At 36.9% G+C, this 22,192-nt stretch overlaps 4 protein-coding genes across 6 annotated transcripts in view; 3 read left to right on the top strand and 1 right to left on the bottom strand.

Annotated features, from left to right (window-relative positions):
• Window positions 1-1,769: 1,769 nt before the first annotated feature.
• Window positions 1,770-20,095, bottom strand: LOC112042114 (uncharacterized). The gene is made up of 5 exons (XM_087001765.1): window positions 19,960-20,095; window positions 4,829-4,979; window positions 3,991-4,149; window positions 3,111-3,236; window positions 1,770-2,882 (listed from the first exon to the last, which is right to left on the bottom strand). Exons 1-5 carry the CDS (start codon window positions 20,044-20,046, stop codon window positions 2,593-2,595), a joined length of 813 nt encoding a protein of 270 aa, XP_086857891.1. The 5' UTR covers window positions 20,047-20,095; the 3' UTR covers window positions 1,770-2,592.
• On the top strand, window positions 5,630-10,854 carry LOC106174664 (riboflavin-binding protein-like). Of its 2 annotated transcripts, none has more exons than XR_015332061.1 (2): window positions 5,630-6,579; window positions 8,706-10,854. XR_015332061.1 is itself a non-coding variant. In XM_013556327.2 (2 exons), exons 1-2 carry the CDS (start codon window positions 8,561-8,563, stop codon window positions 9,270-9,272), a joined length of 573 nt encoding a protein of 190 aa, XP_013411781.2. In that variant the 5' UTR covers window positions 8,173-8,560; the 3' UTR covers window positions 9,273-10,854. The 2 variants fall into 2 exon arrangements, 1 of the variants encoding a protein (XP_013411781.2); XM_013556327.2 differs by lacking the exon at window positions 5,630-6,579 and adding an exon at window positions 8,173-8,566.
• LOC106174642 (riboflavin-binding protein-like) lies at window positions 10,926-13,989 on the top strand. The gene is made up of 2 exons (XM_013556297.2): window positions 10,926-11,099; window positions 12,892-13,989. Exons 1-2 carry the CDS (start codon window positions 10,926-10,928, stop codon window positions 13,576-13,578), a joined length of 861 nt encoding a protein of 286 aa, XP_013411751.2. The 3' UTR covers window positions 13,579-13,989.
• Window positions 20,096-20,181: 86 nt separating the features above from the next.
• Window positions 20,182-22,192, top strand: part of LOC106165989 (twitchin) — a 103,219-nt gene continuing 101,208 nt past the window's right edge. For both annotated transcript variants that reach the window (XM_087001753.1, XM_087001752.1), the window contains exon 1: window positions 20,182-20,356. The gene's annotated coding sequence lies outside the window, so the exon portion shown is untranslated. The remainder of the gene's footprint in view (window positions 20,357-22,192) is intronic.

The raw sequence follows: 22,192 nt of genomic DNA, 5'->3' as shown, positions 1-22,192 counted from the left end.
ACTGTGGGAAATGTCATTTGGGCAGGGGGGAAATTTATTATATTCTCTATAATGTCAGTTTTTACCCCCAGTCTCCACTTAATATATGCATTTATATAACTTTTTTTAACATTAGGTATAGTGGCTTAGTACAGTGTTTTATTTTTGCAATCAAGTCAGTTATTGTACTGAAGTGACCAAAAGCTTAATTTACCACCTAGAATAATAAAGATTACAGATCAGAGCACTCAGTGCTTATAATGTCATAGAAATGCTTTATTATATGTTAACTTAAGAAAATATTTATTGTGTTAGATATAATATGGTCTATGACAGGAATTGTATATGCAGCGCTTTAGTGTAGGAAATGTGGTAAGATTGCTTTTTTGGTCCTGTTTTTTTACATTTTATAATTAATTTCCCATGAAGGAACTTCTATATAGATGATGAAAGTTTCACATTACTTGTTGGAATATTTTACTTTAATGTGACTCCTGTCAAGACTTTTATCAAGTAATTTTTATATGTTGAGATAAGGTTTACTTATATTTATATTTGACTGTTGTTTAAATTCAGTAATTGTAGAAATGGAGTTGTTAAAGAATAGTTTGTGGAGAGTCATTCGGGAGTTTATATGGTGAAATGCTCTTTTTGTTGATATCATAAAGCTTATATCCCATGTACCAAAAATATACAACTTAAGTATTTATAATCTGTTTAAATCCTCTTAAAATAAAAATAAACTTTTCTTAGAAGACAGAATCTTGTTCCTGTAACTTAATTTTGGTTGAGCATATCTGGTGGTTTTTTGAGGACTCCTTTGTTTGTAGTGTAGTCATACAGTGTTTTAAGCCAATATTTATATGGTTGATGAGTAATTTCTGTCACATTTATTTTGGTGGTTTGATAACCATGGGATTTATAGATCACTTTTGAGGTGAATTTCTTATCCCATCTATCACATTTGGAAGCACTGTAATTTAGTGAATGTATGGTGTGAAACACAACTAGCATATTACCTGAGGATAAAAGGAATTAAGTATGGAGAAGATAGTTGGATGAAGGGGTGTATTGGTCTGTTTATGCAGACTTGTTTCTTGTAATTTTAAATTCATAAATGGGAACTGGATTTGAAATTAAAAGATTCTATCAGTACTCGAAATCGGATTTGGTGAACTATGACCACGTGTAGAATTCAGCAATTAAGAAAATTTGCCTATGAAAAAGGGGCACTTGATCAGCATGCAGAGAAGTGCCCTCATGTCATCATGGACTGAAGATGTATAACTAACTTTACCTGCATTTTGGGATGGACACATGCTTTTGGCATTTTTCTTGGATATATAAAAAATATAATCATGACATTGTTAACTTTGAGATAATTCAAGTTATGGACATGAACTTTAAAACAATAATCTTGCTTCTGTTTTCACATTTATGTACTTTTCTTTTCACATGCACATGAGTATTCAGTTCAAATTCATTTAATTCTATTATTAGTATTATTTTAAATTAAAAATTTTACTTCTATTAGACATTGAAAACATGACAGATTTCAGTGTGTCTTGTACATGTTTAAAAAAGCAGGGATGTTCACATATGAAATCAAGATTATTTTGTGAGTATATATGCTGGGGTTGAGTTGATTTGTAGCTGTACCAACTTCTTCAGGGCTTTGTCAGAGGTCCTTTGTTCACTTGCACTGGGGTAATTTGATACCATTGTTACTTTTGTTCTTGATGTGAATGCACTATTATTGCCAATTACGTAACAATGACATTAACAATGAGGACTTCTCAATTTCGGCAATCTTTTCTCATGTGTGGATACAGAATCCAAGTGAAAAATTCAAAATATGCACATCAAGTGTTATCATGAATGAAGTATGTAACCTTATACAGAGTATCTTTGTTGTGTCCCCTGTGTCTTTATCACTGCGATCAATGTCCCAAGCAAGATTATATTTTTACAAGCATCTACACTGTACACATGTCACCAATAATATGTAATATAGCCAAAGATTTTTTGTTATATTTTCCTTATTGTTGTGTTTGCAAAGTTACAAAAGTGCAAATAAATATTGAAGATTTTTTAAACTACAAAGTATTGACTATTATACTGTTTTCATGGCAAGTATGAGTCGTCCTGGATGATCTGATTTTAATGTGCAAATTTTAAACCAGTACCTAAGACCCCATTCCCAGAGATTAGGTCGATCCAACTAGATCGACCAAACTCCCTGGGGGTTCAGGCTAAATAGCTGTCAGCCGAGCAGGTACGAAAGTTAATTCCCCCTTACAGCATGTAGTAGGCAGGACAGACATTTAAGCCAGATTATCTGACAGTAATCTAGTGAGACTCCCCATGAGGATAGATCGATCCAAAATCTATGGGAATGCGCCCTAAGTGAACGGGAGTCAAAGCTGTACCATTCTAATATGATCAGCTTCATTCAATATCTAGCTAATGTTACCAATGGATTCACAAGTCCATTTTAATTATTTATGCAGAGAGTTATGCAGACATTTCTTGGCTTTCTCAGTTTCCAATGTGCCCATAAAATATGACCAGTGTTTTCCCAAAACCATTGGAAGGCTCACCACATGGACACTTTTATTCATCCGTATCATCATTCACCTCTGGCATAAGTCGGAATTTAAGTAGATGTTCATAATAAGGCATATTGGTTTCGATACATTTTTGTATGTCCTGTGGCAGTTCCTTTACCATGGTGTGGCCTATTTCTTCTTGTTTCTTAAACCCTGAGCTCTTCAGAAGGGTGTCATACCACCCTGGCCACCGATGCCAATGTGTTTTATCTGGCACAGCACCGGAGTCCCACTCTAGCATCTCTTTGTGAAAGGTTAATCCTGTTCTTCTGCAGTATTGTCGGATGATGGCATCTAAATAAAAAATTTAAGATCCTCCAGTTTTATTTCTTATTTGTTTTCATACAAACCCATTATATACTCTATTATTTCAAATTTCACTATCAAACAAATACCATAAAATACTTTTTGAGTATTGTTAATTTCATGACAATTAAACGGTTTTATAGGTGTTTATAGAAATTGTTAAATACCTTTGGTATCAAAAAATTACAAACTTAAATTTAAAAAAAGGCTACAAACCTGGATTTTGTAACAGATCATCTGCATCAATGAGTACTGGCACTCTGCCACTTTCCTCTCGAATAAGGTGAAAAAGTTGATGCAAAGGTTTATAGCTTGCTTCCAGTGTGTCGAATTCTTTAGTTGCTGTAAAAGATACATAGATAATTAACCCCCATTTACAAAGGCTCATAACTTGTTTCAAGTGTGTCAAACCGCATAACTCACTATTCCAGTCATATACATCAGCCCTCAAGTTTGAAGACAACAGATAAACTTACCTCGAATTGTGTTATCTGTATTGTATATATGCTTTAAGAAAGCTGCATAACTGTTGAAAAAGGTCCTATCAAACTTATTTTTGAACTCGAACTTTTATGGAGATTCACCAGTACTTTACTTTTTTAATGTTAATTTTTGACACATTGGCATTTTCAAGGTGTGACTTTGAACTACCATGGACCTACGATGTTACCTGCAGCGCATAATTAAAGATTGGTGGTGATTATGCTTCTGAGCATTATGTAATATTGCAACTAAGTTGAAGAAAGCCCTATTTTGGTCACTCACACCATAAGGCCAGTAAAGGGAATCCATGTCACTAATTATTCTCAAACTGCCGGGAAAAAATTTTCAAAATAGTTATTTTGTCAATTGTGATGCCTTTTGTCTGTACATTCGACAGCTTTGCTGCCTCATTCCTTATAAAATTTGATAGTCATTAAAGAATTTAGCAAAGAAAAACTGGTTTAAGTATTATCTCTTCATGCACTGATGATTCATCAAAATTAAGCATGCTGACAAATTTAGAACTGACAATACTGAATAACTAAAATTAGCGGTAAAAAACAGAAGATATCAATTATAAGATTCTAAATAAACCCTTGACTGCGTTTCTCACCATTCCGTTCATCCGTGAGACAGTTATATAAAGAAGGCACAGATTTGGCTGGGCTTCGAATGAGAAAGGTGTGCTGATAGCCCCTCGGGATGTAGTCAAGTGATTGGAGTCTGTCCACCAAATACACTGCCATCTCTTTCCCGAACACTAGTTCGGCTCCTGTAATATGAAATATGCATTTGAGGGAGTAGGCCCCACTGGCCAGGAAGCGCAACCTGTATTTTACAGTAATTTTGCCACGTTCCGAGAGAGGCCCGAGAGATTTATTGGTTTATTATAACAAAGTTTTCTGTTAACCATTATCAATACGGACTTTTGTCTGAAACATACTTTTATTACAATTATTATTCTAATAATAGTTTGGGTCTTAGACGTTCCAGTGGACACGACTGATCCGTGTTTCTTACAGTCATATGAAGTGCAAAGTCCAAATATGCTTAATCCTTGTGTTCCACTTTTGTTCGCCATTTTTATTATATTAAAACAAACAAACATGTTTTTCAGTCCAGACTCCGCCGATGTGGAATGCAAACTACAGGATATTGGTCTTTTTTCTCAATTTCAAAGAGACGTTTCACTCACAAACCTTAGTTACACTTTCACATGAGTGTTCCTTCCACATTAGAACTTTTAAAACACTTCGGTCTCAATTAAGTTTTATTTCTATAAACTAACAGTATTTAACGCACGCTCTCTGGTATTTCATGTCTCCTGACACGGCGTGTTTTAACACTTTACTATTAAAATAGTAAGATACGTAGAGGAAATCTGAATAGTCAGATGTAGTGTTGAGTATACGATGTAGAAATGATAGCCAGAATCAAGGCTGGGGCGTTACCTTCATATCTCTGCTCATAACATGATTTTGCTTCTTCATACGTCAGTCCCTGTCTTGTTTGGACGCTGAACTGGCCCCCTTTGCCATCATATCGGTCACTAACACGGTCCTTGCTGAAGTAGAAGCTCTTGAAAAATTTCTCGTTTAGAAACTGCAGTAGTTCGACATGAAAAAATGAAAGTAAAATCAAATAGAGACCTAAGGAATTTAACTAAGCAAAGGGAAACGGATTATAGACTCGTCTAATTAATCTAAACCAAATTTATATATAAATGAACAGATACGTGTTTATACAAGTTCAATGCTTCTTTTTATATAAAAGCTTAAAGTAAACTCTCCTGAGATCATTTACCATTAAATATAAGCTCAAAGCACCTGCTGCATGACTCGAGTAAATACACGTGTTTGCAACAATGTAACTAAATAGCACAGGGAAATGATAACAATTACATGTACATAATAAAGCGCTGACACAAAATCTGAGAAAAGGATAAACCAACAAAATTGGAGGCGATTAAGGGTTCATTTCCAGTGAAGCTATTGATCTACGTAGATCGATCCAACTCCGCAGGGAGGCTCACTGAATACAACCATATTTTAATATATGTTAAAACTGATTAACAAGCCTCCTCTTGTTTCCAACGTAGTCGTATAAACACCAGCTTTTTCTGTATTCTACTCTACGCTAGAAGTAACCGTAACAGGTGCGTTGATCTCTTAATCTGATTGCATTCAGCGAGAGTACCCGCGGAGTCCTTGGTCTACGTAGACCGATAGTTTCATTGGAAATGAGCCCTAACGTCAATTATCAGATTTAATACATATCAAATTTAAAGACAACTTTGACATGTAAACGCATTCTTGAATTGACTTCTTATCTCTCGAGGTGATCATGGTTCGTGTTTTATCACACAGCGTGGTAGTCAACATGTGAAATATGTATGTAAACCTTGGACCCAGCCTATATGGAGTATGATAATACTTTTTTAATGTTCATTTTTGACACATTGGCATTTTCAAGGTGTGACTTCGAACTTCCATGGTCCTAACGATGTTACCTGTAGCGCATAATTAAAGATTGGTGGTGATTATGCATCTAAGCATTATGTAATATTGCAACAAAATTGAAGAAAGCCCTATTTTGGTCACTGACACCATAAGACCAGTAAATCCTTGTCACTAATTATGAGTTAACAACTGTCCCTGTCAAAGGTTTATATCACTGAGGTCCATGAGTACGCAGTGACCGATCCGAAGATGGTCGTTTTTAAGGCTGTACGTGAGACTAGGGCTCTATTCCCATAGATTTTAGAGGATCTATCCCCGCGGGGAGTCTCACTAGATTACTTTCAGATAATCCGACTTAAATGTCCGTCCCGCCTACTACAAGCAGTAAGGGGGTAATTAACTTTCGTGTCCGCCCGGCTGACAGCTATTTAGCGTGAACCCCCAGGGAGTTAGGTCGATCTAAAGTAGGTCGATCTAATCTATGGAAATGGGGTGTAGATGCCGAAATAAGGATTCTGATCTGATGTCGAATATTGATTTTGGAGATAAGTAAATGGTCTTTACAATCCAGGTACAAGTTTTGTATTAGCCTGTATAACGTTTACGCCGCGAAGAACAAATACTGTATATCACCGTACTGAAGACACGTCATTTTACGGATACCCATTCAAGGTGACCGTTGACTACACTACTCAAATTGACAAGCTTTTTAAAACCACCGATATATCTACTACACGAACACTGTAAGTATAATTTAAAACATGCAAATACCTCAACTTTCCCCTTGTTCAAAATAGCCCGTGTAAAAGCTGAAGAGCAGCTTCTTGGCGTACACCACAGAATAACCCTTTTCTGTTGGTCCCGGTCCATAAAAGCTATCATATACAGAGAGTGACACTCCCGGACTTTGTACTCTGTACTACAGGCCAGCTGAGTGTTGATGTAACCAGTGTAACCCAGCGGCCATTTAAATTACGTTCTTTCAACGTTGAAACAGATGTTGGAAGAACGTCAGATAACAGCTTTCTTGCAATTAAATGGGATTAAAACGATAAGAATATTTATTAATTATGACAAAGATTTATTAGACTTCTTGGAAATTCTGGGCCTTCAACCATCTTCAATTGATCATTTGCGACACTTTTTTGCTTTGATATAAAAAACGAGCAAGCAACGAAGCTGGTCAACATTCCTACGTGCACTGAACTCGACTTCTTCCTACATCAATAAAATGACAATCAGTAGTAAACAATACTGCTGACGTACATATTTTCGACATTTGCATTGGTAGATAATTTTGATTTACAAATTTAATTGTTGAAAAGTGTTGCTGCCAATCACATGTACTATCAATAAAATGCAGATTCAGCAAACCGAAAGCTGCCATAATTTCCTTCCTGCCTTAAATATCGAGTTAAATATAACATTTGATCAAGGAAGTAGAATATGCACTTCTTTGGTTAAATCAGCGTCTTGATCTGATTAACGTTGAAATCAGGATAAAGCCTTGTACAACCTACATTTTACGTCCAATAAATCAGCGTCATTGTGCCGACTGGGAAGTGTTGTGCAAAATTCTCGCTGGACTCAGTGCAAGATGTGCATAACTAGTGAAAATCCGGAGAGATATCTGTGAAGATCTAGTTAGGTAAAGTCTCCCCACAATCCTGCTGGAGGGTTCTCTTTATTTGTCTGCTGACATTTGCTGTTGAAACTTATTTCAGTCCAATCAGGTTCTGAACAAACATGAAAAAATCATATTAATGAACCTTAGGACTGCTGAGACGCAGCATTCATGCTTTACCGCTCCCATTTTCGTTTTTGATACAATAATAATGTTTAATTGCATTAAAAAGATTGGGTTGTACAGCAAGTTATATTTATCAATGCAATCCTTAAATCCTTGCATTAAATAACAATAAATGAAATTAAAAGGCATTACTAGGCACTACTTGAGGTATTTTTCTGGGTCGATTGTCAGTTTTCCCACTCACCAAACCAATGTGCAATGCATTTTTACCATTGGATTTAAAAAACAGGAGCGAAAATAATTATTTCCTTTAAACCAAGCGCAGTCACGCTCGTTAACCTGCATCAGTTTTGCCCATTTAATGCATGAATTTCCATACTGGTCACTTCAATCTCAGGCACGGTGATAACTCAGTTTAAAAAAACGGATGGATCTAACCCCAATTCTGAGATCTCTCAACAGTGTAGCTAAATTTCAAGAAAGGTACCTGGAGAAGAAAGCAAGTAGGAAAATAAATGTATAAAAGGTACCATATTTTTTGTCAGACAGTCATAATTAGTAATAATGGGGATGTACATAATTAAATGTATATAATTATATACAAAGATGTATATTGGTTGAAATAACGAAGTCGTCATACACATACACGAAGTTAGGCACTTCGCCTACGTGTATGTCTGGGTCTCCAATAAATTCACGTTGATTGTGGCTGATACAAAAATCGGAGACAGGGCTTAAGGATATGAGGATTTCGGAATGGCAACAGCAATATAATAAGGTGACCTACTTGCTCATTTATGCAAGTTAAAAATGACTGCAAGTTAAGAAATGACAGCTTTATGATGATGATACATGTCATATGCCCCTTGAACCGCAAACCCGTGCAAATGGGTATTAGTTTTAAAGGAGATCTGCCTAGAAAAAACCTATATCAAGTGAAAATTTAGCGGGATATAGAGGAGGCGGGATAAGAAATGATGGTAAATGAAACTTGGGTGTTCACATCTGCTTATTTAAATCGAGGGAACAATATAAACTAAACACAAGGCATGTAACGTACTTACCGTGTATTCACCATGAAATTACATTTATAAAACCAAATAGCCTTTTTCTTTTCAGACAACTACGAACTGGCAGGTTCTCTATATTGCTTTGGTTTCGCTTGTCGTAGCTGACGAAAAATGCTTGGAAGGGCCATATCACAAAGATAAACCATCACCAGAGGGAAATGATTACGTTGAATGTTTGTCTTGGAAACGGTCATCTTGTTGTCTAGCCAACGTTACACAGCAAATTGCCACACACAAAGCCAAAAACCTTCACAACTACGAGTGGGATCGATGCGGCACTCTTTCCCAAGCCTGCGAGTTATTCATCAAGGACGAATTGTGCTTTTACCGATGTGAACCTGCCCTGGTACGTTTTCCGGCTGCAACGAAAGGTAACGTCAAGGGAATTCCCATTTGCGCCAAGTATTGTAACGACTGGTTTGAAGCCTGTAAGGACGACCGTACATGCGTTGCGGATTGGCTCGCTGACTTCGACTTCAGTAGAGGAGAGAATCACTGCCCAACAGGGTCACAATGTCGCACCTTCGCTGATGTGTACAAAAACGGCCAGGGACTTTGTGAAAGAATGTGGGGAGAAGCTTCCACCATGAAACATCCAATAACTGCATGGTTATGAAATTCGATCCGAACAAGCCCAATCCAAACGCTCAAGTTCAGCCCAAATCGAGCAAAGCCTCGTACATGCATTCTGCATGGTCTGCAATTGTTATTATCTCTCTTCTTCGCTGAATAGTGCACCTTCTAAATTTGAAGTGGTTTGGTTTAATACCACATGCATATTTTTCTGAAAAAAAAAATACGAACTTTAATACGGGTTTGATATTGACTCACTAACAACCACATTCTGCCGAGTTTTACCTACAAAGCCCTGGTTACAGGGATCCAGTGGTTTCATGTAAATATCATCTTACGTATTCGCGGTAGGTTTTGTTTTATAATCTTTAGCAAATGTTTATTAGTTGGTTTACAGGACTCAAACATGCATTTACATACTACATTTTCTGTAAAACAAACTTTAGCTTATCGTTTTTCTTAGGTTATGTGGATTTTTTAGTCATGAAGCCAAATACACATTTACGGTGTAGATAAAAGGGATATATGTTTTATGATAAGATCGGTCGTCGAAACGATATCGGCGCATACTGGGACCCTTCTTACTTTTCATTTTTGCTTTTCTTTGTTTTTCCTTTTCTTTTGCATTACTGCTCTATATGATTTTTGTTGTTGCTCACTAGATGTTTGCTGTCTGTACAGAATGACGAAAAACTTTAGGCTTACAATGTACAATACATGCAAGCAGGTAGCACTGCCGAATCCAACTATCTATAATAACAGTCAGTCAACGAAGCAAGTCAGACGAGTCTGTCGTGTTTTTACATTAAAAGCAATTTGCATTGAATTTAAATTGTATTGCTTTAGATGAGTTGCCTAACACGATCACTCTTGAGTTTTACAATACATTACATGCAAGTAATGTTAACTACCAGACACTTATTAGGCAAATAAATATTCGCGTAAATAAATTATTGTATTGCAAGAACGCCAAACATCATCAAATCGATAGTACTAGGAACTTTTTGGACACTTTTTTTGTAAATAGATAAGTTCTATCGTTAATATCTAAAATTTGGAGGGGTGGGATATTTTATTTAATCAAAAAAGTCATGAATTGGCCAGAGTCATATCTGTGATTTTCTAGTGAAAGGGTAACTAGGTATTGCGCAGAAGCGACAGCTGTTTGATGGATCCTAGTAAGGTAAACTTAGTTTTCCAACTCTTCTAATTCGAAATTGGAAAAGAAAGTTAGCCTTAACTAATCGACGTGTTTAGATGGGCCAAAGAGGAATGATGATTAACACTCCGAAGAGAAATCTCAAAACAGTCGATCCCGCTAATTCTCCATATTGCCATAATAGCTTCTGGCGTACACCACAGAATAACCTACATGTACCCTCAGATATCAGGACCCACTAAAATACTCTACAAACTACACACTCTGTGGTTGTCTTTTTACGTCTGCTGATTTGCTGTTGAAACTTTAAACCGATTAGACTCTGAACAAGCATGAAAGAAACTCCACAACAATAACCTTTTACTGTTGAGACGCACTCATGTGAAAACGCTCTACAAATATTCTTTAACCATCGTTTGCCATATAAAATATCAATAACACTCGAACTTGGGACTACTGACACACATATTTATCAAAGATGTAGCATAGAAACCCATGCTCTGGCACTCCTGTTCACATTTTAGGTCTCAGCTGTTTATGCTAACTCATGAAAAATTTAGGTGTAGATATACAGTTTTTAAAAAGATATGTCCAGTTTGTACGTCTGCTCCGATGCAGGGCTGCTCAACTCTTTTTCTTGCCTCTGGCTTTCTCAAGTCGCACTCTACAGAAAAACCAACTGATTTTGCAGTCGACAACGATCTGAATATGGTAAGATTCATCTGTCTACCAGTCATGTGTTTTTGTTTTTCAAACATAAGATGTTAAAAGAGAAAAGCAGCTAAATCCTAATATATATATATATATATATATATATATATATATATATATTTTTTTTTTTTTTTTTTTTTGTCGGATCACTTTAATAATTCTTTTTGTCTAGGGGCAGGGAATGTCATTTCCACAGTCTGGGCAATTTTTTAGCATAATTTCATCAGCGTTTATTTTTTTCTGGTCAATTGTCATTAATTTTTTCCACTCACCATTCCAATGCCTAATGCATATTTTTCATTTGAAAAAAATATGCAAATACTAAAATAGGCGCAAAAATCTGATTTCCCTAAAATTAGGGTCGGTCCCCCTAGTTAACTATAACTTATTTGACCTAACACGTGAATGTTCGTGCTTATCAAGGACAGTCACTGCAGGCTGAGTCACGCCGATTACTCAGTTTCTTGAAAACAACTTGTTTTGAAATTTCACTGAGATCTGTTTACGAAGCAGATATATTCCAACAGAGGTAGAAGGAGAAGATAGCATGTAGGTATAAATGAAAATATAAAAATTCTCATCAGACTGTCAGAATTTGTAATAGTGGGTAATGTACGGGATCATATATACAGTTGCGTTTGTTAAGAAAAAGAAGGAAAAATTTGCATCATATCGGTTATGCACATGTACACCTACGTCTTACTGAATTCTGGGGCACAAATAATATGACTTTCAATGAGACTAAGGACACATTCTGATTCACAGATCGCACTATATGTAGCTGCGTCGGTACAACTCCGTGGGGGATTCTTGCTAAGGTGCAATCAGTGGAATTAGAGTTGAACCGACAGCTAGTACGATGTGTGAATCTGAATGCAGTCTAGTTAAACATCTATAAATCGGAGAAAGGGCTACAGGATATGTTTTCGGGATGGTAACAGTGAAATTGGGTCACCCACTTCCTTATTCTTTCAAGATGAAAAAAAAATGACTGATGTATGTATAGATATATTATGCTGCGTTTACATACGGTATTATGTCTTAAACACAAGGTATTTTAAGGCCTGTACACTGGCGGTATTCATCAAGAAACCATATCGCTATGAACAAGAAGCGAGACCACAATAAAATCGCGTTGAATGTGACTTACATTAAAATCGGAGACGGGCTTCATATTTTCGGAATGGCAACGGCAAAATAAGGTGGCCTCCTTGCTTATGCTTGCAAGTTAAGACATAACTGAATTATGGAAAATATGTTTTGCTCAGTTTATGGGTCAGGTCATTTAGCCTGCCACAAGTAAAATGTAACCTCGCGCAACCTGCCGCATAATCCTGAATCTTGAGCAATCGGTCATCAAGCACTCATCAACCCGCACTGAACCAGCGTGGTTAGTTACAGTTCAACCCCATAACGACAACACGTAAAGCGTGGAGAAACCTGTGGAGGCCACACGCCAACAACTGGTATGACAGGCCGAGATGCTGATGATGATGATTTTACTACGTTTACACCCTGAAACCGTGCAAACGGATGTTAGTTTTAAAGGGAATCAGCCGAGAAAATCATAAATCGCGGGATTTAGAGGAGGCGGGATAAGAAATAATGGCAAATGAACCCTAATGGTTATTGTGCAGTATCCATCAGTCAGAATATAAAATTATATTTAGTTTTTTTTAGCTCTCTTTACCTAATGGAAGCAATAACATAAAACTAAACATCTTTTAACGTTTTCTCCATGTATTCACCATGAAACTATATTTATAAAACCAAATAACCTTTTTCTTTTCAGACAACCATGAACTGGCAGATTCTCTTCGTTGCTATGGTTGCGCTCGTCGTAGCTGACGAAAAATGCTTGGAAGGCCCGCACCACAAAGATAAACCATCACCAGAGGGAGATGGCTACGTTGAATGTTTGTCTTGGAAACAATCATCCTGTTGTCTAGCCAACGTAACGCAGGAGATCGCCACACACAAAGCTAAAAACCTCTACAACTATCACTGGGATCGTTGCGGCACCCTGTCCCAAGCCTGCGAGTTATACATCAAGGACGAAGAGTGTTTTTACCAGTGTGAACCTGCCCTGGTACGCTTTCCGGCTGCAAAGAAGGGCTACGTCAAAGGAATCCCCATTTGCGCCAAGTATTGTAACGACTGGTTTGAGGCCTGTAAGAATGACCTTACTTGCGTTGTGGACTGGCTCGCTGACTTCAACTACACCACAGGTGAGAATCACTGCCCAACAGGATCCCAATGTCGCACCTTCGCTGAGGTGTACAAAAATGGCCAGGGACTTTGTGAAAGAATGTGGGGGGAAGCTTTCACCTATGAAACTTCTAATAACTGCATGGTTATGAAATTCGATTCGACCAAGCCCAATCCAAACGCGCAAGTTCAGCCCAAATCGAGCAAAGCCTCGCGCTTGCATTTTGCATGGGCTGCAAATGTCTTTGTTATTTTCTCTCTTCTTCGTTAGATAGTGCACTTTCTTAATTTCAAGTGGTTTGGTTTAATGCCACATGCATTTTGGAAAAATAAGAGCTTTAATACAGGTTTGACATAGATATTAATATGACTCTCCTAACAATGACGTTGTCCAGTTTTATCGGCGAAGCCCTGGTTACAGGTGATCCAGTGGTTTTGTGTCAATCTCATTTTGTCTTCGTTGCAGGTAGCATTTTATTTGAAATCTCAAATGTTTTATTGTTTACCGGACTGCAAACGTGAATGCACGTTCTACTTTGTTTATTAGATAAATTCTACTATGTATTTAAACTTAACTTTGATTTATCATTTTTAAGGTTATGTGGATTTTATGCGTTTAGCTAACATGGTTTTATTCTTTCATTTTCTTTTGCATAATAAAGGAGAAGATATATGGAATGTGTTTAATATTTTAACATATTGTTCAATCGACATCGGTGTATACTGGTGGAATGTTTGTTTTGTTTTTATGTTGCGGCTTTGTTTGTTTGTTTTACACTAAATAATTTCTATTTTCTTTCGATTCTGCACAGTATAACGATATATACCCGATATATATATATATATATATATATATATATATATATATATATATATATGGTCGAGCGATAAAGGTCGTAGGCTGAAAAAATCCATGGATGAGAGGCATTTGTTAAGTTGAGGGCCAGTCATACCATCCATACATGCGCCCGCTTAAAGTCAACGAATCAAGCCAGACAGTGATAGGATCAGACATATATGTTTGATTTGATTTTTTTACATTAAAAAAAGCCAGTTTGAAACTGAATATGAATTTCCAATCGAAATTTTTAGAATCGGTGACAGTTTTAAAAAATGTGGTATACTACCGGTACATGATGGCCAATCGTGCTATAGTAATGTTGTGTTATTGCACTTTAGAGCATTTAACGAGTTGTCTGGTTCGATCACTTTTGATATATTTATACTACAGTTTATGCATCCCTTCAAAATATGTTGTCAAATTAGGTATGACTGACATCACAGCTGTTTATTTCACTGATAACTGGCAAAATAAAACGAAATGGGACCAAAAATAATTATTTGAAATTCAAAACACAAATTTGAGAGATATGGTAACTTTTCATTAACCAATTACTGTTGTTTGTACATTTTTTTCGAAGTTAATGTCTGCGATTCAGCATCTTTGGTCTGAATACTGGGTGTCAGATTTTTAGTAACATCGAAATTTATGCTTAAATTGAAAGTCAGAAAGCTCCCCAAATGCAGTCTGCTCTGCCTCGTGCACGCGGGGGTGGGGGGTGGGGGTACTGAATTTGGGTACAACTTTTATGAAGAATTTTTTGATTTTCTTCGTTTAAAAGGCACATAACCAATCGGATGAACTATCAATAAAACGCAGATTGATGAGCAAAAACAAACGTTGCTTTTCCTTCTTATCTTATGAACCATGGCAATCACAATACAACATTGTATCAAGGAAGTACAATAGATAATTTTGCTTCCTTTGTTGAATTGCCGTCTTGTTCTTATTTCTTCGCGTATTGGCGTTGCTCGATCGACTTCGATTGGACATTAAAATTAGGTTGTACATGTAAGATTCATCTGTCTACCAGCTGCATGTCTTTGATTTTCAAATATTTGATGTTTAACGGTCATAACAGCTAAGTTCGCTTTTTTTAGAATTTTTCTGTCTTATAATTTAAAATATTTTTGCAGAGTGTAAGGAAATGTCTTATCCACAAATTTTTGAGCAAAAAAAAAAAAAAAAAAAAAAAAAAAAAAAAAAAAAAAAAAAAAGCAGTCAATTTTCCCACTCACTATGCCAAATGCATTTTCTTTTCCCTTCAAAAATATAATGATAACAAAATAGTCACAAAAACTGATTTCCTTAAAATTCAAGTCTGTCGTCCTCATTAATCATCTTGTCAAATTGTTTGGCTTAACGTATCAAAGTTCGTGCTGGCCAAGGACAGTCACTGAAGTTTGGGTCACGCTGATCACTCAGTTACTTGAAAACGATTGGATTTGTTCCCAACCCAGAGACCTCTCTACAGTGCAGATATAGCAGAGGTAGCAGGAGAAGAAAACAAGTAAGTAAATAAATTTACAAAAAATTACACCAGTCTGTAATAACTTTACAATATGAAAAATACTCCGTTTTCACCTGAATGCGACCTCTCCCTTTACCCTCTGATATCAGGAGCTTCTAAAATAGTATGCAAAATTAAGGTATAGGTGATACAATAATTTTGTAACAGACTTCTAGCGGACTCTGTGGTCAGAGACTGAGTGTACCCTCCCCTCAAGGTGTCATTCCATATATAATATATATTTATATTGCAAGCCCCTGTACACGGGTGTTAATTTTAATGGGGAATATCCGAGATAGCCCCAAGTCTTACAACGAAATTTCGTCGGATTTGAAGGAGAGTGCGACAACGAAAAAAGGTTTACATTTATCCAGATATATATTTTTTGTTTGTTTTCTCCTAATTCACCATGTGTTCCATGTCATTTTTGAGTTGCTTTATACAGTTTTTACAGTTTGGTGCAGGTCCTTAGATACAAAATGTACATCTTAATGGCTTTTGTGAAATATCCGACTGCCAAGCACTCTTATCATTTGTTCACAACACCTTATCTAATCAAAGGAATTATAAACATGGCATATGGAGGCGTCTTTTAAATTTTATCGGCATCGGTGGGTAAATATGTAAACATAATTTATTATTGAAGTGAACTGTCTTGCGAAGAAATGCATATTCTCTGGCAGATAAGAAGTGGATGATGTTCTCCATACTACCCCGTGTCCACTCGCGTTGTCTCATCAGAAATTGCATAATGGCGTCTAGTCAGTTCTGGCCCACGGTCCAAACAATGGTTTTTGCATCCCATGTCACTCGTCTTCGTTAAACTGTATATTTACACCAGTACATGATGAAAATCGTTAATATATATATATATATATATATATATATATATATATATATATATATATATATATATATATATATATATATATATATCGTTTAGTATGGTGTCCGACGAATCCGTTAACTACATGAACATATAGGCCTACAATAATTCATCGCCAAGGACCTGAATGTCACGGTAAACTTTCAAAGGTTTAATTTACGATTTTACTTCAAAATAACCTCTTGCCGACATATACCGGTCTACGATCGGCAGTGCCACCAAACATTTCGCATTGCTGCACTGCTGGGTCCAATATACCACTCTCCTACACTCGCCTTCTGCGACGAAAAACAAAAAAATGGAGTAAATATTGCGCTAGGTTTCACGTGACGCACGCAGCAACGAGAAAAGTGTTTTTGGCCTAAACTAAGCTTAGTAAAATGTCTGAAACATAAGCCATACTAAGAGTTGTACATTGGTTGTATTCAACATAAAGCTTTATTGCTGTAACAAAAGAAAACTTTATATTTACAGGCAACTATGACCTGGCAGACTCTCTTTATTGCTATAGTTGTGCTCGTCGCAGCTGACGAAAAGTGCTTGGAGGGGCCCCATCACAAAGATAAACCATCACCAGAGGGAACTGACTACGTTGAATGTTTGTCTTGGAAACAGTCATCTTGTTGCTTTGCCAACTTGACGAAGGAGATCGCCACACACAAAGCCAAAAACCTCTGGAATTTTCACTGGGATCGATGCGGTAATCTGTCCCAAGCCTGCGAATCATATATCAAGGACGAAGAGTGTTTTTACCAGTGTGAACCTGCCCTGGTACGCTTTCCGGCTGCAACGAAAGGCGACGTCAAAGGAATTCCCATTTGCGCCAAGTATTGTAACGACTGGTTTGAGGCCTGTAAGAATGACCTTACTTGTGTTGTGGACTGGCTCGCTGACTTCGACTTCAGTAGAGGCGAAAATCACTGCCCAACATTGTCCCGATGTCGCACCTTCGCTGACATGTACAAAAATGGCCAGGGACTTTGTGAAAGAATGTGGGGTAAAGCTTTCACCTATGAAACTTCTAATAATTGCATGGTTATGAAATTCGATCCGACCAAGCCCAACCCAAACGCTCAAGTCCAGCCCCAGTCGAGCAAAGCCTCACACGTGCATTTTGCATGGGCTGCGATTGCCTTTGGTACTTTTTCTCTTTTTCGCTTAATGTCCTGAACCGCGCAAATTTAGTTATGGCTGAAATAGAAATAGGCTTGAAATGCAGACACCGTTGAAAAGTGTTTGGTAGATAACGCACTCAAAACTTCCCAAGATTAGTGGTAAAGTAATTTTTATGTAAGAATCGCTCTGAAGAAATTTAAGATAGACAACAATAGCCAGTTTCAATAGTGTTAGTGTTAATTCGTTGCCGGGTCGATTATATTATTTTGCTTATAAAAGGAGAAGATACAGTATATGGAATATGTGTTTCTTGTAAATTGTTTATATCGTCCAAGCGATATTGGTTTATTCTAGACCTCTGGCCAAGAAAGGTACGTCCTAGATGAGTTGTCCACTGATGACTCGCAATTAAAATGAAACTTCGTTTTAAATAATGTACAAAATGAGGCACCAAAATAATTAATTGAAATCCAAGTTTCGAAATGTATAATTGTGATGACATTTTATGTGGAGAGTAATCTTAAAATCATTCTCATGGCACCCCTCCTTTTTTTACTACCCCTTCAACTTTATAATTCATTTATAATGTATTACCTTAAAATGCATATGCTTTGGAATAAAACTTTGCCGAACAAATTCAAAATTTGTTACTTTTATTTTTTTTAAATTTGGACACTTTCTTCGAAAATAAATGTCCACCTTAACAAATTACTGGCATTACAATAATGAGAAGTTCCTTTATTTAATCAAGAGCCAGTATACCAAAGACCAAGTCCAGCCCCTATCGAACTAAGTCATGCATTTGCACAGATTGTGGTTGCCTCTGTCGTAAACTTTTCTTCTTCGTTAATTATAAATGATGTTTCTTGGATTTCAAGTTACTCTGAGATCATGATACCCTTTCTCTGTCAAGTTATAACAGAGATGTAACAGAGACAACATACCTGTTTACGAAATGATACAGATTCGTGAAGAACAAAATAACTAATATGTATGATATTGATATTTAAGGAATCTTCACCTCTTTTGAAAAAAAAAAACACAAGAGTTATACCCAACAAAGAGGTATAAACCCCCTTGGTCTGAGCAAGGTGGGCCTATAGACTATCAGGGCTATGCAGGCAGCCAATAAGGCCTGTATTTCATTTTATTAGCCATCTTATATTTTCATATAATCGGATCAACGTTTTATGCCACAGAACTCATTGAGACATCACCAACAGACGCAAAATACATATTTACTTTTTCCTTTGTTTGGCGCCTTTAAAAATAAGCTTAAATTTAGTGCTGTACGTAGGTCAAGTGGTTTCCCAAAGTTTATATATAATACTCTCTCGCCAGATCGTTTTCATGTAGTATTCAGAGGAGATACATAGAGTATATTTAGATGTTTTCACGCGGGATATGTCGGTGAGTATGAAGACTGATAAATGGAGTACATGCGTGCTTTATGCACACACACATACATACTCACACACATACGCGCGCGTGCGATTACTCTGTTGTTTTTTTTACCCATTGTTGTATTTATATATCGATGTTTTGTTTGTTAATTTGTGTTACATATGTTGTATATTATAGCTTTCAAATTCAAATTGAGAAAGAAACTGAACAGTTGGAATATTTTAGTAGAAGTAAACAAGTGTGTCGAAGCCCATTTTTTCCTGAACTTCGTATCATGGCAATCAGCATTTGATCATAGGTCACTTACGCAAAAATTATACTGTTATGAAGGTTATCCACTGGTGAGCTCATGTTCCCAGCCCAGAAGATATTTTTGTCGAAGTCTCTGATAACATTTATGTTCAGCTATCGCAATTAGCTTTTGTTATCTTGCCTCTGCAGGGTTCATCTAACGCACTTAACCAAACCGACACCCTGTTTATTCGAGATCCATATATATGTTTTAGGAGGTATTATTTTGTTGTTAGAAAAATATCGATTTACAGACCGGGCAAGGTTGAATGACAGTTGAAGTATGGTTACTCTAACATTTTTACAGTATTTAAACATAATTCAAAAGGGTTATGTCAGTTATAAAGTTTATAATCTCCAATGAAACTTTTCATTTTTGATACTGAAGTTTTTAGAAGTTTTGAACCTAGCTTCATGGCAAGTTTCAATTCTTAAACAGCCAATCTCGTCTTCCGCTTAAACTAATATACTTTTGCCTATATGGGCCCATTTTTACCATCCATTTAGCTTTTTATTTTCATTATATATTTCAAATTAGGCCCCCTTAAATTTATTAATTAGCCTCCCAGACTATTACGTGAGGCACATTTGGCGTTAGACCTACCAGATATTCCTGGCGTTTGAGGGAGGATGAATGTGACAAGCTAGAGCAACAGCTCTGAGAATCCTTTAGGCGGCAGAATCTAACCATTTCGCATGCTTCCTAGACACTTTCAGCCACTTCATCTGCAAATTCAGTAGGATCTTGGCATATTCGCACATAACTCACTGGAAACATATGAGCAATTTGAATAAATGGATTCTGACCGTAACTTCTGTGCGTTGGGTTTTTTGATTGGGTTTTGCTCGCAGGTGGAGGTGGAAAGTTCAGTTATCTTTAGCGCGTGTAACGGTTGTGTCATCTTCCATCCACTCGCCCTTTTCCAGCGAGACGAGGAGAGCACTGCCGTTGTGGAGACGACGACTGGGTGTCAGCCATTCTATATCATTGATTCGTGCAGGTAGAGAAAACTAGTGTTTATGTATAGTGTTTGGAATTGCTTGTACTTGCATGTATTCTGATGACGTCACTCCAAGGTGACGACTTGGAGTCTGTTTCATGTGGAGTCTTAATAGGCCCTCTCTAAATTTATCACAATTGCGTTTCATTACGACCACTTATTTTGTGTGTTAAATACGAAGTGAACTTAGTGTATAATCACAGACATGTTTCGTTCGGCCAAGCTGTATAAATATCATACTCTTTTCTGGGGCGTAGGGCTTACAGGTAATAGTTAAACAAGGTTGTGTTATTGTAATGAAAATCAGAAATGCTTATAAATGCCTTCTGATCTTTCCATGACTCTTGGATATACCTCTTCAAAAACAGTTTGTATTTCTAAGGAGAAAGTCCAAATATTGAATTGCAACACTGTACACGAAAAGGATCTGCTTTTAATTATAACTTTACATGATACGCCTTTGATTTTAGAGAGGCGCAATAGCTCAGAACGGTAAGAAACCAGCTGTTTCAAGGCGAGTGCCAGGTATACATATATTTCAGCTATAAAGCAGGTATTAAGGAAAAGCTTTCACCGTTGCAATTATTAGTGGGAGCTTACTGGTTCCTACTCACTAAATCACCCACCCGTCATACTACCTGGTCGCTCTTTATATGGTAGCTTTACGACATAGCTGTGTATTTTTAAGCAACCAAGTAGTAAAAAGAGCACCGTTACATATATGGTGAGGCCCCGGCTGATATTAAGTTACGCTTACGCTGTCAGGATTTTTAGCATACCGCCCAGCCAGCAGCGGTTTCCGCGATTTACATGGCCGCCAGTTGGGCTTAATCCTTAGGCTTACACCTGAACTTTTTGTTTGGAACTGGGTTTTGTAGGATCTTGTGTTGCATTAAAGGTAAGGGAGAATTTTAACTTCGCGATGAAAAATCAAGCCCTTGATTTTTTTCATCTGTCATAAAGACTCTTACACTATTATATATTCTTATACATACAAACCTGTATTTAATTAGGGTGTCTATTTGTTTCACTGCTCGACCCGGCACATTATGAGGTGCTGGTTATTGCCTAAGTGCTGCAACCAGGCAAGCGCCGTGGTGAGGCTTTGATGAGAGATGAGCCAGTCCGATGCGACCCGGTGCTAGAGCATGAAAACTTATTATAAGTACAGGACCCGACACCTTATACTGTGTTTATACGTCTCAGCCTGCTTAATGCATTCTAAAACTCGTTTGATTGCCAGAATAGCCCATCTGACATTATCATAAATTGACGCACTTTTGGGCTAAGTGGACTTTTTGGAACCCTCTCAACTTATGTTTTCTGATCTTTTACGACTAGATTGATCACCCTGCCCCATGCGATGTTTTATCTTATCTTTATTCCTCTTCTGGAGTGCATTTTGGTCAGTTCGGGTTGATTTATTTTGATAGTCCCTTAATTACTTTCATAGTCCACTTCAGCTTAAAATATTGAAATATGATATGCATTAAATTCGTGGGTCACCAGCTTCCAGATGTTATTACTGCCCCACACGTGTTTTAGAAAAATAGGTGGTTTCATTATTTAGATTGAAAAATGAATTTCCACATAGAGGGCGCACCTATTTTTTCCTGAATTAATGGCCGCCATGTTTGTAAACAAGCACACGTGACAAACATCGGTCGCTTTTTTATCTGTTATTAGAATATTTCTATATTAAATCAATTTAGTTCAGTTTAACTGTGTATTTTAATTAATCATTTAATTTAATTTTTGAGTGTGATTAACTTTGGTAAGAATGCTAGGACTGCATGTATATAGGTCTATGCAGTATTAGTCCTATGACTGATTTGA

This window comes from Lingula anatina, chromosome 1, assembly GCF_051362555.1.
Source record: "Lingula anatina isolate TDL-2025a chromosome 1, LinAna3.0, whole genome shotgun sequence".
NCBI lineage: Eukaryota > Metazoa > Brachiopoda > Lingulata > Lingulida > Lingulidae > Lingula > Lingula anatina.
This window is presented reverse-complemented; position numbering and strand designations above follow the sequence as displayed.

What these genes read in the sequence shown, in the direction of transcription:
- LOC112042114 (XM_087001765.1), bottom strand. Translation starts at nt 20,046, where the DNA reads ATGGTTAGATTCTGCCGCCTAAAGGATTCTCAGAGCTGTTGCTCTAGC. An exon ending in TTATGAGCAGAGATATGAAG is followed by an intron (nt 4,150 to 4,828) that starts GTAACGCCCCAG and finishes TTCATATTACAG; the next exon opens with GAGCCGAACTAGTGTTCGGG. An exon ending in TGATCTGTTACAAAATCCAG is followed by an intron (nt 2,883 to 3,110) that starts GTTTGTAGCCTT and finishes TTTTTTATTTAG; the next exon opens with ATGCCATCATCCGACAATAC.
- LOC106174642 (XM_013556297.2), top strand. Translation starts at nt 10,926, where the DNA reads ATGCTAACTCATGAAAAATTTAGGTGTAGATATACAGTTTTTAAAAAG. An exon ending in TCGACAACGATCTGAATATG is followed by an intron (nt 11,100 to 12,891) that starts GTAAGATTCATC and finishes TTTTCTTTTCAG; the next exon opens with ACAACCATGAACTGGCAGAT.